The 12800-nt window shown below is 52.2% G+C and overlaps 1 protein-coding gene across 6 annotated transcripts in view; it reads right to left on the bottom strand.

Annotated features, from left to right (window-relative positions):
• The window catches only part of UBE3B (ubiquitin protein ligase E3B), a 57709-nt gene that overhangs the window by 2262 nt on the left and 42647 nt on the right, over positions 1-12800 (bottom strand). For all 6 annotated transcript variants that reach the window (XM_067700497.1, XM_067700499.1, XM_067700496.1 and 3 more), the window contains 8 exons: positions 10066-10242; positions 9830-9940; positions 7784-7921; positions 7361-7426; positions 5458-5516; positions 2916-3098; positions 2329-2440; positions 806-898 (listed from right to left, as the gene is read on the bottom strand). In XM_067700497.1, coding sequence (XP_067556598.1) covers positions 806-898; positions 2329-2440; positions 2916-3098; positions 5458-5516; positions 7361-7426; positions 7784-7921; positions 9830-9940; positions 10066-10242 — 939 coding nt within the window. The remainder of the gene's footprint in view (positions 1-805; positions 899-2328; positions 2441-2915; positions 3099-5457; positions 5517-7360; positions 7427-7783; positions 7922-9829; positions 9941-10065; positions 10243-12800) is intronic.

Raw genomic sequence — 12800 nt, 5'->3', positions numbered from 1 at the left:
TGGAGAGGTGGGTGCACAGAAGCAAGCCTGGCTCCTGGGGTCCTGCACGGCGGAAGCCTGCATGAAGCAGCAGTTGGAAACAGGACCTCTGGTTTAACTGCTAACCATCGGTAAACCAATGTGCAAAGAGCCGGAACACTGTAAAAACGTTATGGTAACAAACTCCTTCCTGACCTTGCCAGCGCTGCGGCCTGCGACAGACCGTAACTTGGGGCAGCCTTCCTTAAGTAAGGTGGCTGAGGGTCGTCTAGTGTCACCTAAGAGGAGGGATCAGCGTGAGGGCGGTGGCATCGTGGAAGGCAGCTACACTCAGAGGCCACTGGGTTTTTGTGGGGATGAGAAACTTATAACAACGGCTACCATCTGAGCACCCACTGTGGGTCAGGCTTGTGGCACACAGAACATGATAACCCCTAGGGCGTCCACTCTCCCTCTGCAGAGGAGGGAATGAGGCCGCGTACCCAGGTGTGCACAGCCGGCAGGTGGAGGAGTTGAAGCCTGCGCTTGTCCAATTCCTGAGCCCACGTTCCAACCCCTCTCCCACACTGCTGCTCAGACCTGTACCAGCAGCTACGAAAAATGCCCCGCAGGTATTCTTCCCTGAGGGAGTAACGAGGAAGGGACCTCCAGGAGAGCTGAGGCCCCAAAGTGGCCCACCTGTGCTCCTGGCCCGAGAACCGCGACACCTCCTCACCCGGCCAAGGAGGCTGGCTGCCCGCCCTGTGGATACGACTGGACAAGCGCCCCACCCGGTAGGTGCAGCAGACCTCACCAAGAGGGGCCGGCTCTTCCCCAGCAGCGGTACCTGATCATCCGACACTTCCACACAGCGGATGGAGAAGGGAGGCTTGAGGTAGGCAAATCCCAGGAGCGGGGGCCTGGAGCAGCTGGTCACAAACTGCAACACAAAGCAGGGCCGGGAGTCAGAGTGGGCCTGGCTGACGCCGCCCTCAGGGAGAGACCACTCGACAAGAGCACCGGAGAGGGAGGAGCCGGGGGGCCCGCTAAGCGTGTCAGGGGGAGGCCTGAGCTGAGGGCCGAGGCCAGGGGCACGCAGCACACCACCAAGCGTGAGTGCTCGCTCTGCACCTGCCTTGCCGCTCGGCTTCTTCGCCACGCAGAGGATGTGCACACGGGCCTGCTGGGTTGCCGGGCAGCCCCTGTGAGCTTGGTTCCTAATCTCCTCTCAGCACGCTAACAAAAACCAGGCCTCAGGAGCCAGCGGGGCTGAAGGCAGACCAAGGTACTGGATGCCCCAAATGGGGCCTGTGGGCAGCCAGCCTCGCTTCCTTGCTACACTCTTGGAATTCCTTGCATTTTCCAGATGGTAGCTCCTGTGTCATTTCCCAAAATGACTAGTCCTGCCTGGACAGAGGCATCTACCCACCTGGAAATCCAAGTGCTTAACCTGCACAGGGAAATCCTAAGAAACCGTTTGCTTTCTTTAGTTCAACATTAGCCCAACGCTCTCCCTTCTCCAGGGGATCTAGGGACCTGCTACTTACAACACCAAGCTGTGCTTCAAAACTCTGTGTCAGGCTGAGTGTTTAGGTCTTAAAATAAATATTACCATTTAAACAATGTCATGAATGGTAGTGAGATTCCTGAGACGATCCAAAACGTTTATGTGTCATGCTTCAGAAACGGTTTTTACAAGAAGTATTGACAAGATATATCACTATCCTAATATCCTGTATTTTCCACCGTAAAGAACGCAGCAGCGGATCCTACTTAGAAGCATTTCCACACCGTGCTGTGTCCTCTGTGAACCCGAGCTCAGCTAATCACACCACAGGTGCTGTGTGACTCGACCCGTTTGAAGGGTGAGGAAACAGACGCAGGTGAGTCTATGCCCCTCCCAGTTCAGGCTGATCAGGCCTGCTGCCCGCTGCCAGCCAGAGCTGGTCCAGGGAGGGAGGGGTGGTCAGTCTCCTGGGACAGGAGGAGGATTGGAGGGCAGGAAGAACCTTGGGGCTCTGCTATCACTATATTTAAAGAAAGTACAGTCACATTCTCTCCTGTACAACAGTTCTGTGGCTTCCCCCTGGCTCTGGGGCTGTCTGCAGCCACAGAAAAGGGCAGGCACAGGGCAAGGAACTGCAGGTGTGGTGACAGGCCACCCAGAGACATAAATATGCCTGCTGTGAGGGGCACCGACCACGTGGTTAGGAGAGACCGGCTTTCCTCTTTCTAGGAGAGGGGGGTAAGCAGCTCAACAGGTTGGCAGAGATTGTTATGCCTACAAGAGGCCCTGTTGGAAAAACTGGTTCTCTTGAGAATCAACTTCTGGAATTGGCCCCCTGCACGTATAGATAACATATGAAATACCTTCAGAAACATGGCTCTCTCGTCGGGCGTGAAGTCAGAGGCCAGGATATCCCAGAGCCAGATAATGACCCTGTGACTTCCATGGAAACCACCGTAGTACACTGTGTGCTTCCTGAAAACAATGCAGACAAGGGCTCAGCCACACATTCTGATGGGCGCTTACAGACAAAGGCAGGCATGGAATTTAGACAAGCGGCACAGCAAACTCTGGCCAGCCTGGGTGACGACAAACTTCTGTTAAGCCAGAAGTTCGTGCCTTAGTAACCCCAGGTTCTGGAAGCTCAGTGGGTGGAGCGTTGCATTGTAGGCCCTGTTGTTTCCCAGCAGAAGCTGACAGGAGACCCTGCACCACTGTTTCCTAGGACTTTGGAGAGCCCCACGGGCCTCAAGCTCTGCTTCTGCTTCTCAGTCTCCAGGCAGACAAGGGCTTGAGCTTTTCTTCCAAAGCAACTCACCCAGAGATCAGGGAAGAGGAGTCCATCTGGAGACAGGACCCTGAAAACTCTCCAAAAGGAACCCAAAAAAGGAGCAGCTTGCTTTCTTGGAGGCCTAAGAATTTCAACCTTGCCCCTGCACTCACTCCTTACTTTAAATCTTCCAGATCGATCTCAGCATTGTCCCCGGAGATGAGTCGCTGTAGCTCAGGGGTCGAGAACATCCGGGTCCACTCAGGTTTGATGATGGAACGGAATCCACTAATGAGGGCAGCTGTCTGGTTCTTGATTTGAGTGTGCATTCGAAAGTGGGCCATCAGATGGATGTAGCTAATTCTGTTGCCAACAAGGGAAAACAACGGAAATTAACAGGACAGGGTGGGCAGTTGCTGACGCGCTGAAAGATGAGTCCAGTCAGTTCTGAACCATTTTACAAAAACACAAATAGCACCAGAGCACTTCACCAGAACAACGGCGATGAGGATGACAGCCCTCCTGAACGGCCCACGGTGTGCCACTGTGAAAGCGTTAGTGTCAAGGGCGTCACCTCATGCACTCCTCGGGAAAGCCAGTGGGTCAGACGTTGGGGTAACCTCACTGTCAAGAATCAAAGTGAGGCATCTCCAGCTAAGGAGAGGGCCCTTCTTTGGACAAAGGGACTTTTATTTAACTTCATCCTTTTGGACATAAACCAATTAAGATACTGTTCAGTCCTCCAGAGAAAAACTGTTTCATGTTGAAACTTCAACCAAAACCTTGCTAGACTGGACAAGGAGTCTAGGCCATGAGAAGGTAAGGCTGCGGAAAGTTTTAACCACACGCAGCTGGCTGACGATTAGGCTTAATGAGGAAGTTGGAGCACTAACAACGGTTCCCAGCAGCCGGTCTTCCAGGTCTGCTTTCACCGACACAAGCAGTTCATCTGCAGCTGCACAGCACAGTGCAATGCTTCTGCCCAGGTGAAATCCCTTTTCACAGGCTTGCCAGCATTGCTGATTTCTTAGCAAACCATTTATTCAGATGAAAGAATGTGAGCCCAGCCCAGGTGCAACTCTCAAAATTCCAAATTAGTACAGTCCAAATAAATCTGTTTTACCCCAGGATGCTCAGATCTGAGTTACTGACCTGGAAAATATGCCTATTTAAAAAAACCTTCCAGTGGCAAGCTTGCACACTGATATACTTAAATATGATTTTTTTCTATCACTGCTATTTCTTTCATGTACTCGTTGAAGCAGGTGACTAATACTGTTCCATTTTACCAAAAGAGGGAGGGAGCCTCGGAGACTTTCCCATCGAACACCCAGGAAGTGCAAGCTCAAGTGTCTCTGCAGGAGCAGGTCCTGGTGATGTCTTTTAAGAGTCTGCAGGACTGAACGTCCTTGCCCTTACACTGGGGTTTTATGCTAAGAACACGTAAGAGTTAGTGAAATGACTTTCCACGTAGGTTTCCAGGCAGGACAGAAACCTCACTCCAACCCAGGCTGTATCAACCCACCTCCACTGGCTGCTGTACATACGGCTCCTACCATCGTCCCCGTGCCATGCCTGGCAAAACAGGGCCCATCCGAGGGTAACATATCTGATGATGGTGAGATCACTGCTCTCATTTATTAAGGGCCTCCTTTGAGCCAGACATCCTGGAAGGTACTTTACATGCATTCTCATGTGAAATCCTCTGAAGGGATGATTACAGGCACACGGTGGGCAGGCTCAGGGCCCACCCTGCTCTCTGACACCCCCAGGCAGCTTCCACCCACCCTGTGGCCCCTGTACTTTCTGTCACTCTAAGGCCCCGTGGCCAAGAGTCAAAATGGGTGTATTTCAATCATGATGAGAACTGGGTCTGCTCTCCCGACTATTCTGACAGTCTAAATAAAAGCTCCCCGAGTGCGTGGACTGACTGATCCGACCCGAGAGGGACACGATGCTTGGGGACACTGGGCTGTGAGGTGCATCTGATCCAAATGACTCACCGGGTAGGACTAAGCTCTCCCTTGTCACTGAAGAGAGTGATGCTCAGATTAATAGTTCAGATGCTCAGCTGAGCCTAGTGGCAGGAGATTGACAGACTGACAAAAGGGCCAATATCTACCCCTTGAGCCGGGTCCTACCGTTTAATTAGGTGAGTACAGGGCTGGGTGGAGACATGCATGCAGGGGCTTTGCTTTGAGGGACCATTGATGACAGATTCCTAAAAGCCTGTTATCTGTGACAAGAGCTGCTGGGCCTCAGGGTCTCCCCACGTCCAAGGACCTGCCTGCTGCATCTGACTTCATCACTGTGTCTTCTCAAGAACAGTGTTTTATACAACTGCCACACACCCTCATTCTAAAATGATCAGCCCCTCCAAGGAGTCTTTCCACCTCCGTACCCTCTGGGTTCAGGACTTCGTGCCCGACCGGCTCAGAACCCATCTGTCTGCATCTAGAACCGTCATTAAATTTCTAGGAACACCACAGCCTGGGTGCCTCTGACCTTAGAAGTGCTACTGCAAATATAAATTGTCAATTCTTATTTTGCAAATCGAATTTAATACGATTTCGGCCTATGAACTGTAACCAGTAAATTCCATTATGATGTTTATGGCCTCTTTCTACTTCAATTTATCTTAATAAATTCTCAAAGTAAGCCCAGAGAGCCAGAATGAAGTCTTTTCAAGTGGTGACCTTAAAAATCTAATTGCCATACTCACTTGTTTTCATTTGTAACAGGAATGGTCTTCCCTCCAGGAATCAGTTCATGGCAAACAAGCTGGGGGAGAGGAAGGGGAACAATTACTCAAGAGAATTCTAATGAGAAAATAAAGCTTCCTGAAGATGGAAGGGCCTGATGCCGACATCCATAATAACAACAGAGGAAGATGAGACATGTTTGGGAACAATCATTTTCACAAAAAGCCAGGGCTTAAATATCAACAAGCCGGCCCTGCATGATCAATATGACAGGTTCCTTCCCATCTGATCCTCGTACAAACGTGTGTATTAAGGCCCCGGGGTGTTGTGGAGGGGAACGTGTTAGCAACGAAGAGCACAGGAGGACAGATAAATAAATGCTGGTACAACCATACCTTGGAATACAGTGGCGCTATTAAAAAATATGATGAAAAAGTATATTTCTTGAAAAGGTGGGGGGGAAAGAGCAGATTATATAACAGCAGTCAAGGTATGCAAAAAATTATATATGTGCCCAGGGAGAAAAAACCTAAAAAGGCTCAGGCCACATGTTAACAGTGGCCCTCTCCAGGCACCAGCACTATAGGTGGTTTCCACTTTCACCTTTATGCTTTTATTGTAGCTGAATTTTTGGTTAGAAGTTTGCATTATTTTTATAGTCAGGACAGAAAATTAAGAATGTCGGGAAGAAGTCTCAAAATTAAAGATTAAAGTCTCTGATTAAAGATTCAAAAACACTATAAAATCAACTGCTTTCCTCAACTTCAAGAAGTCCTGTGGTCGCCTAAAAATCAAAGAATGCATCATTTCAAAGCTAATTTTAATAGAAATTCTACTAACATAATATACTGTAACTCTAGAGATCTGGAAAGGAGTAACGGTGCCCTCTAGTCCCACTGCTATCAACATCTCGGGGCTGACGCCGCAGGATGTTAAAGCTGGATGGCCCTTAGGAATGCCCAGCCAGGTGTTTCCCACAATAGGTTGCAGGGAACTCCTGATCTGTGCACCACCATCTGGAGAATCTCTCTGTGAGGTGGTGTGCCCTCCCTGAAAGAGGAGTTCTGTGACCAAATGAGCTGGGGAAGGTTGAGGTTAACACAACCACAGCAGGTTTCTTTCTCATGGGCTTCTTAGGGCCCTGACGTGCCAGCGTGCTCAGTGGTTCTTCAGGATGAGGACAGGGCGTGCGGTCTAGAGGGCGTCTGGTGACACTGGTCCCAGCAAGGACTAATTCGGCAAATGGTATTTGTTGAGATAAGGAAAGTGTGGCTCAGGGAGACTGAGTGACCTCGCTGAGGCCCTGGGAAGTCGGCCCTGTACTACGAGCTCCAGAGCGGCCCTAACACCACATGCACACTGGGGCTCATGCAGGGGTCCGGGGATGCAAATGGAGGGACTGGGAGCCCTGCAAGGGAAATCAGGACAGAGAAAGTCCGGGGGAAGCCCCTCTGCTGCCACAACTTCAAGGGTCTTTTTTCCCGGCTCTGCTCTCCATGCCGAGGAGGAGCAAGGACAGGGCTCTGTTAGAGGCACACCCTGTCAGGTGGTTCCTTCCCCATGTCTCAGTCATGATCCTCTGGAACAGCTAATCCTCACCATGGTAACGAAAGGCAGTGTACAAAGTAGGAGTCACAGCTTCCATCAGAAATGACCCCAAAGTGCCCTGGAAGCAGAGCAGGGTCTCGGTGGGAGCTCTCTGGGTGGCGAGCAGGCCAAGGCCAGGTCAGCTGGGAAGGGGAGGGGAGCGCCCTCCCTCCTGGCAGGGTGGCAAAGGGGCTGGGGAGGCAGAGGAGAAGGGTGGACAGACAGACAGACACAGCCCCAGTCTGTGGGTCTCCTGGGGAAAACACCCAGACTAGGGCAGGTCTTAGGAAGCCAAAGTGGGGAGGGGGAACAAGGTTCAGCCAGAGGCCCACCTACCTGACCCATGACATCCTCATCATATGACAGTGTCAGGCCCAAGTCAGCAATGTCCCCATCGTACCGCTAAAGCAACAGAGAAAGGGACAATGTAGGGGCCAAGGAGTGCTACATCCTTGAAGGTTTTAACACTCCCCGCCTATGACATCGGCTTGGGCAGCTACCACTGTGGCTGCCGTACAACTTGAAACAAAGGAAAAGGCCACTCGTCACCTGGAGGAAGGAGGCTGTGAGCATCAGTCCCGGGAGGAAGTGCTCAGGCAGGGACACGAGGCCCTGCAGTGGCTAAGGAGTGTGCCACTTCACCACAGCAGGAAATCCCACTCCACCCCACGACGACGGGGTAGAGCTGAACCCCACGGGGCGTCACTTGGCTGAGTTCACACCGGCACTCAGCTAAGCCATGCCGCCTTCCACACTGACCTTAATGGAAGTGAGGTTTTTATAGAACTCGGAATCCAGAGAAGGCAGTTCATCCACAGAGCTGTAGAAGACACTGTGGTGGTGCCCGAGCAGCTGGCTCAGGAAGAAGGATGCAAAGGGCACGTCCACCACAATTCCCTGCCAGAGAGGAGACAGGAGCTGCCACCTGCTGCCCAGCAGCCCGTCTCGGTGATCTCATCCAGGGCGGCTCGGGCTGCAGATGGGGCTCCGAGGGTGCCAATGACATCTCTAGACTTCCTAAATTTTCAATCTGGAGAGCGATACATCCCTACCACCTAAACACAGTCGAGCGCCTCCTGGGGACATTACCACATAGTGGTTAAGGGCCCAGGCTTTGCAGCGGCACAGCTCAGGGATCGCACCTCAGCTCCGCTGCTGCTAGACCGCGGGGCATTGGCTTTATCATCTGTAAACGGGGACCAGAAGAGCCTCAGTTTTAAGGGTTAAACGAACAGGGTGGGGGAAGTTTCCAGGAGGAAGGGATAGCTGGGCAGGAGGCCTTTAGTACAAGGCGCACAGGTGCCCTCCAGGGCTGGAACACAGGTCTGGCCCCAGCACGGGGTGTGAAGGAGGGGGTGAGCGAGAAGGCCAGGGAGGCAAACAGGGCAGATCAGGAAGAGCTCATAAGCCTCCTGGAGTCTGGTTTCTATCCAGAGGGCAGCAGGGAGCCCTGGGAGGGCTCTCCGCACGGGTACTTCCTGTGGGGAGTGGCCTGGAGGCAGGGACACAGCCCGGAAGCCCTTGCACAACGCCAGGAACTTCAGACAGACTGTACTGGGTGGAGAGAGGTGTGCGGGCTGGAGAGACTGAGAAGGGAGAGCCAATCAAACCCCACAACGGGCCTGTCCTGAGGACGAGTGTGAAGTGAGTTAACACAGGCCACTCCTCATCAGGACCCAGGAGGTCCTTATTGCCAGAGAGGGAGGAGACGGAGACTAGGCCCAGGAAGTGGGGGAGGACATTTACAAAGCGAGGAAGTGGTGTTTTTCAGCTGGCCCAGCCTCTCCTGGGTCTCATCACAGCTACACGCTCAAAGGAAAAACACGGCATATGCCCAGGCAGGGGCTCATGGTTTTTTTTTTGTTTTTTTCGTTTTGTTTTGTTTGTAAAAAAGAGGAATCAACTGAGAAATTGTCTCCATTTTGCAGATGTGGAAACAGAAGCACAGAGAATGAGCCCAGGCCACCCAACCAGTCCAGGGCAGGAGGAGGCCTGGAGGGTGCTTGGACTCACATGGGGCACCTGACATCATCACAGCAAGGGCTGAGGCCGTGGACCGGGGCTGTTTACACAGAGAGAATGATGGACTAGAGAGTATGTTCACCCCACATGAGCTCCTCTCTCAGCCTGGCCCGCTATAGCTTCTTTGCCTCTGGAAGGCATCCTGGCCTCCCTGGGCTTTGTGATGGGTGTGACACGAGCACTGCTCAGGTGGCGGCCGCTGGGGGTGAGGCAGGCTGGGGAGGGACTGGTCTCCTGTGGCTCTGGAGTCCACTGTGAGGCCACAGGGACAGGCTGCTGATGAGCTGAAGCTGGAGCGTTACTTCCTTCCTGGGGAGCAGGATCCTCAGGGCAGGGGGTAAAGCGCCACCTGGAAGCAGTCCTGCCAGTTGGTGGGCTCTCAGGGGAGAGGGACCAGGAGCTGGGAGGGCTCGCCCAGAGCCTGCAGAAGGCCACACCACCCCGGCCCCATGACACCGGGAGCAGAAGCTCAGACACCCTTCCTCCTAATAACAGTGAGGATGGCAGCTCCGACTTCCCCCGTGACCAGCTGCCAGCCACCGTGGGAGATGTTTACCTGTATTACCTCATTTACCACCTGCAGCAACCCAATAACGTAGCTCTACTATCCCCGCTTCACTGACAAGAACACGGTTGGTGCTGGTTCCCGTCCCTCTCTCCTCACCTTTATCCTTGTGACAGGCAGTTGCCACTATGTACCTGATCACTTACATGTATACGAAGCCCACAGTACTTAGAACATTTTATTTTCCATTCCTGTTCACTGGTTCTTAACGTGCCTACCTCATACACAGCTTTCCCCAGCATCTTGCCCACAAACTCAAACAGCTGCAGGTAATTCTCATGAATGTAGGACGTGGGCGAAGGGTAGAGTCTCTCGTCCCCACTGGTCGTCTGCAAGGCAAAAGGACGGGTAGGGACAGGGAAGTTAAATGCCTTGCAACAAGCAAGGCCTTCACTTCTCATCTGTCACCTCGAATCTGGCTGCCGTCAACCACGCTCTCGTGCCCTTTAAATACCTTGAACAGGTTGAGCGCTGGGTCAAACACCCTCTTGATGATCTCTTCTAAGAACTCCTTGAAAACACCGTCTTGATCAATCCCTGCCTCGTCCACCCCGAGGTCATTGACAAACTTCACGCGGATGACGCCCTTCATGGCGTGCTGGGAGAGCTGCCGAAGTTGCTCGTAGCCGTCCTGCCAAGGGCAGAATTACCGCCCATTAGGAAGCCAAGGCCCTCTGCATAATTCAGGGCTCCCTCCTCAAAGCTCCCTCTCCTCTGTGGGAAGCATTCCCAGTGTAATTACTAAATGTGTCAGGACGCACGGGTGCATGACGAGAGCCAGCAGTTTTCACCTGCTTCTAGACGACAGCCTGTTAAAAGAAAAACTCATTCTGGGGATGTGACTTTACCACTCTTTGGCAAGGGGAGGCTGCCCTCAGGAGGATGCAGAGCAAGGAGATGGAGAGATCAGACAAGATGAGTCACGACAAGCTCTCGGTCATCAGACAGGACGGAAGACGCTGAGACAAGATGAAAGCTGTAAGATGAAAAATCAGAGGAGCCCCCCACCACTCAACTCCTGGTACCTTTCCCCAGATCATGAAAGGCTGTGAGTCATGCTGGAAAATTCAGGTTATATCCTGAGGGCGCTGGGGAGCCACAGAAGAGTTTAGGCAGAGAGTCACATGGCTGGCTTTCTGTCTTAGGAAGATTTTTCTGTTGGAAGCAAAGCAGAGGGATGGCAGGGAGCAGGGAGATGGGTGCCAGGAGTGCCGCTGGGCCTGGAGGAGGGCAGAAGCGGTGGGAAGAGAGGCCTCAGCACCTCCGGCTTGTGGTCAGCTCCCTTGAGACACGCAGCCACTGGGTATGTCTCGCTATCCAGAAAGCTAGGACATGACTCTGGAGCTCTCCTGCTAAATCATCGTGCACGGTCTATCTCTTGATTCTGATCTGTCGAGGCCTTCCTGGCTCCAGAGCCTGTCCTCAAATGTATTCCTGGCAGGTGGGTGCTGACGGGCAAGCTGCTTAGGCTTTCATTTCAGAGCAGTGATTATAAAAAACCATGCTTAGAACACGATAGGGCCCAGGGGGGAGTACTTTGGCCCAGCCTGAGAGGCCCCATAACCAGGGTCAAACCGATGTCTTTAGATACTGTCACAGAACAGGTTACAAATCAGCTGCCATGTCCTATTGTGGCCACCCCACGTTCCTCCCCTCAGGCACAAGTGCAGTGCTCTCAGATGCTCTGCTGACATCAGACAGGCCATCTCCACAGCACCCACTCACCTGCCAGTCTGGCTCCTTGTCACAAAGCAAATGAGGCCAGTATGGCAAGACCCGTTTTGGGGAACGCTTGCTGCCTTCCTGCCGATCGTGTTTTCCTTGTGCTCACCTACTGATGCAAAGGCCTGTGCCATGGTGGCTACCCATCTTATTTAGGAGTTAGGTTCCAAAGTTAGTGAGCAGGGAAAAAAACTACCTCTGAAGTCCCCTAAGTCACCTGAAGGAATAAGAACACGGTTTTGAATGCACAATCCTGAAAAGTACTTTTTTATGCACATGAAATATGAAAATCATTAAGTTAGACAAAAAGGAGAGAAAAACAGGGAGTCACCAGGCAGCTGCTGCAGCATTTCAATCATTCTGCCTAAATGTAAGGTAATTATCTTGGCACTGAGTGGGGACGGGGAGAGAATTCTAACATGTCCCTGCCTGCAGGACTTCCTCCATTCTGCTTTAAAATGATGGCTCCCTAACCTTAGCATGTGTTAGGAGGTGTGTCAGAGTCATGCAGATTAAACGAGATGGTCCATGTGAAAGCTCTTAGCAAGTGGTCAAACTCATGGCAGGTGCTCCAGGAATGTTTGCTGGACTCAAATCTCAGTTTTGCTGGGTCAGCCCCACTTTAGCCTCCCCTTGAAACACTGTAGAGAGGAATTTGCTGCCCACCTCCTCTGACATACTTCCTATTGCACCCCACTGCCCTCTCTGGAGAATTCTATATCTGTGCCCCAGGGGAAGGTGAAAGGGGGACTGGGCGTTCCTCTTCTTTTCTGCATCTCAAAGAGCGGATGCACAGAACACTGAAGGGGAATGGGAGAACTGGCTTCCAGGCCCAGCTCTGTCACTGACACCTGAGTGACCTTGAATTCCTCTGGCCTCAGTCCTGCCTTTGACAGGGTGAGGGGAAAGGGATGAGCAAGGGTGTGTCCACAGCTCCTTCTAGTTCTGCAGTGCTGGTGTTCTGGCCCCCGTTCACCCCTGTGAGGAGAGGCCTTCCTGCAGGACTTTGGACCATCACCTGGAAGCCTAATACACAAGCCTCACCTTCAGTACAAACCATAAACAAGGGGACAGAATAAAGGCCCAGGATATCATGGGTCAAACATCGGCTTTTTGATGCCCCCTTGTGTCCTAATCAAGCAAAGGCGACTGGGCTCTCAAGTTCTGATACCCAAACCACTGAATCGTGAGAACTGGGGTAACTGAATCAATGACCCTCTCTCCTTCCTAATTCAGTACGAACACCAGTGATCAATTTCATGACAGGATCTATCCCAATGGAACGTAAAGAGGAAAATGGACTTTGCCTAAAATCTAAGACAGAAATCCCTCCTTTGACGTCCCTGAGGGATGTGTTTAAACAAGCTGGCCCAGGGTAAGCGGGTGTCTGGTAAATCTCCCAGTGACACTTGAGGAGGGTGTCGGGGATTCTGTCACTCTCAGGAGACACCACAGTTTCCACCACCC

The sequence above is a fragment of the Pseudorca crassidens genome, chromosome 12 (assembly GCF_039906515.1).
Source record: "Pseudorca crassidens isolate mPseCra1 chromosome 12, mPseCra1.hap1, whole genome shotgun sequence".
NCBI lineage: Eukaryota > Metazoa > Chordata > Mammalia > Artiodactyla > Delphinidae > Pseudorca > Pseudorca crassidens.
The sequence above is the reverse complement of the archived record's forward strand: the minus strand, read 5'-3'. Positions and strand labels throughout refer to the sequence as shown.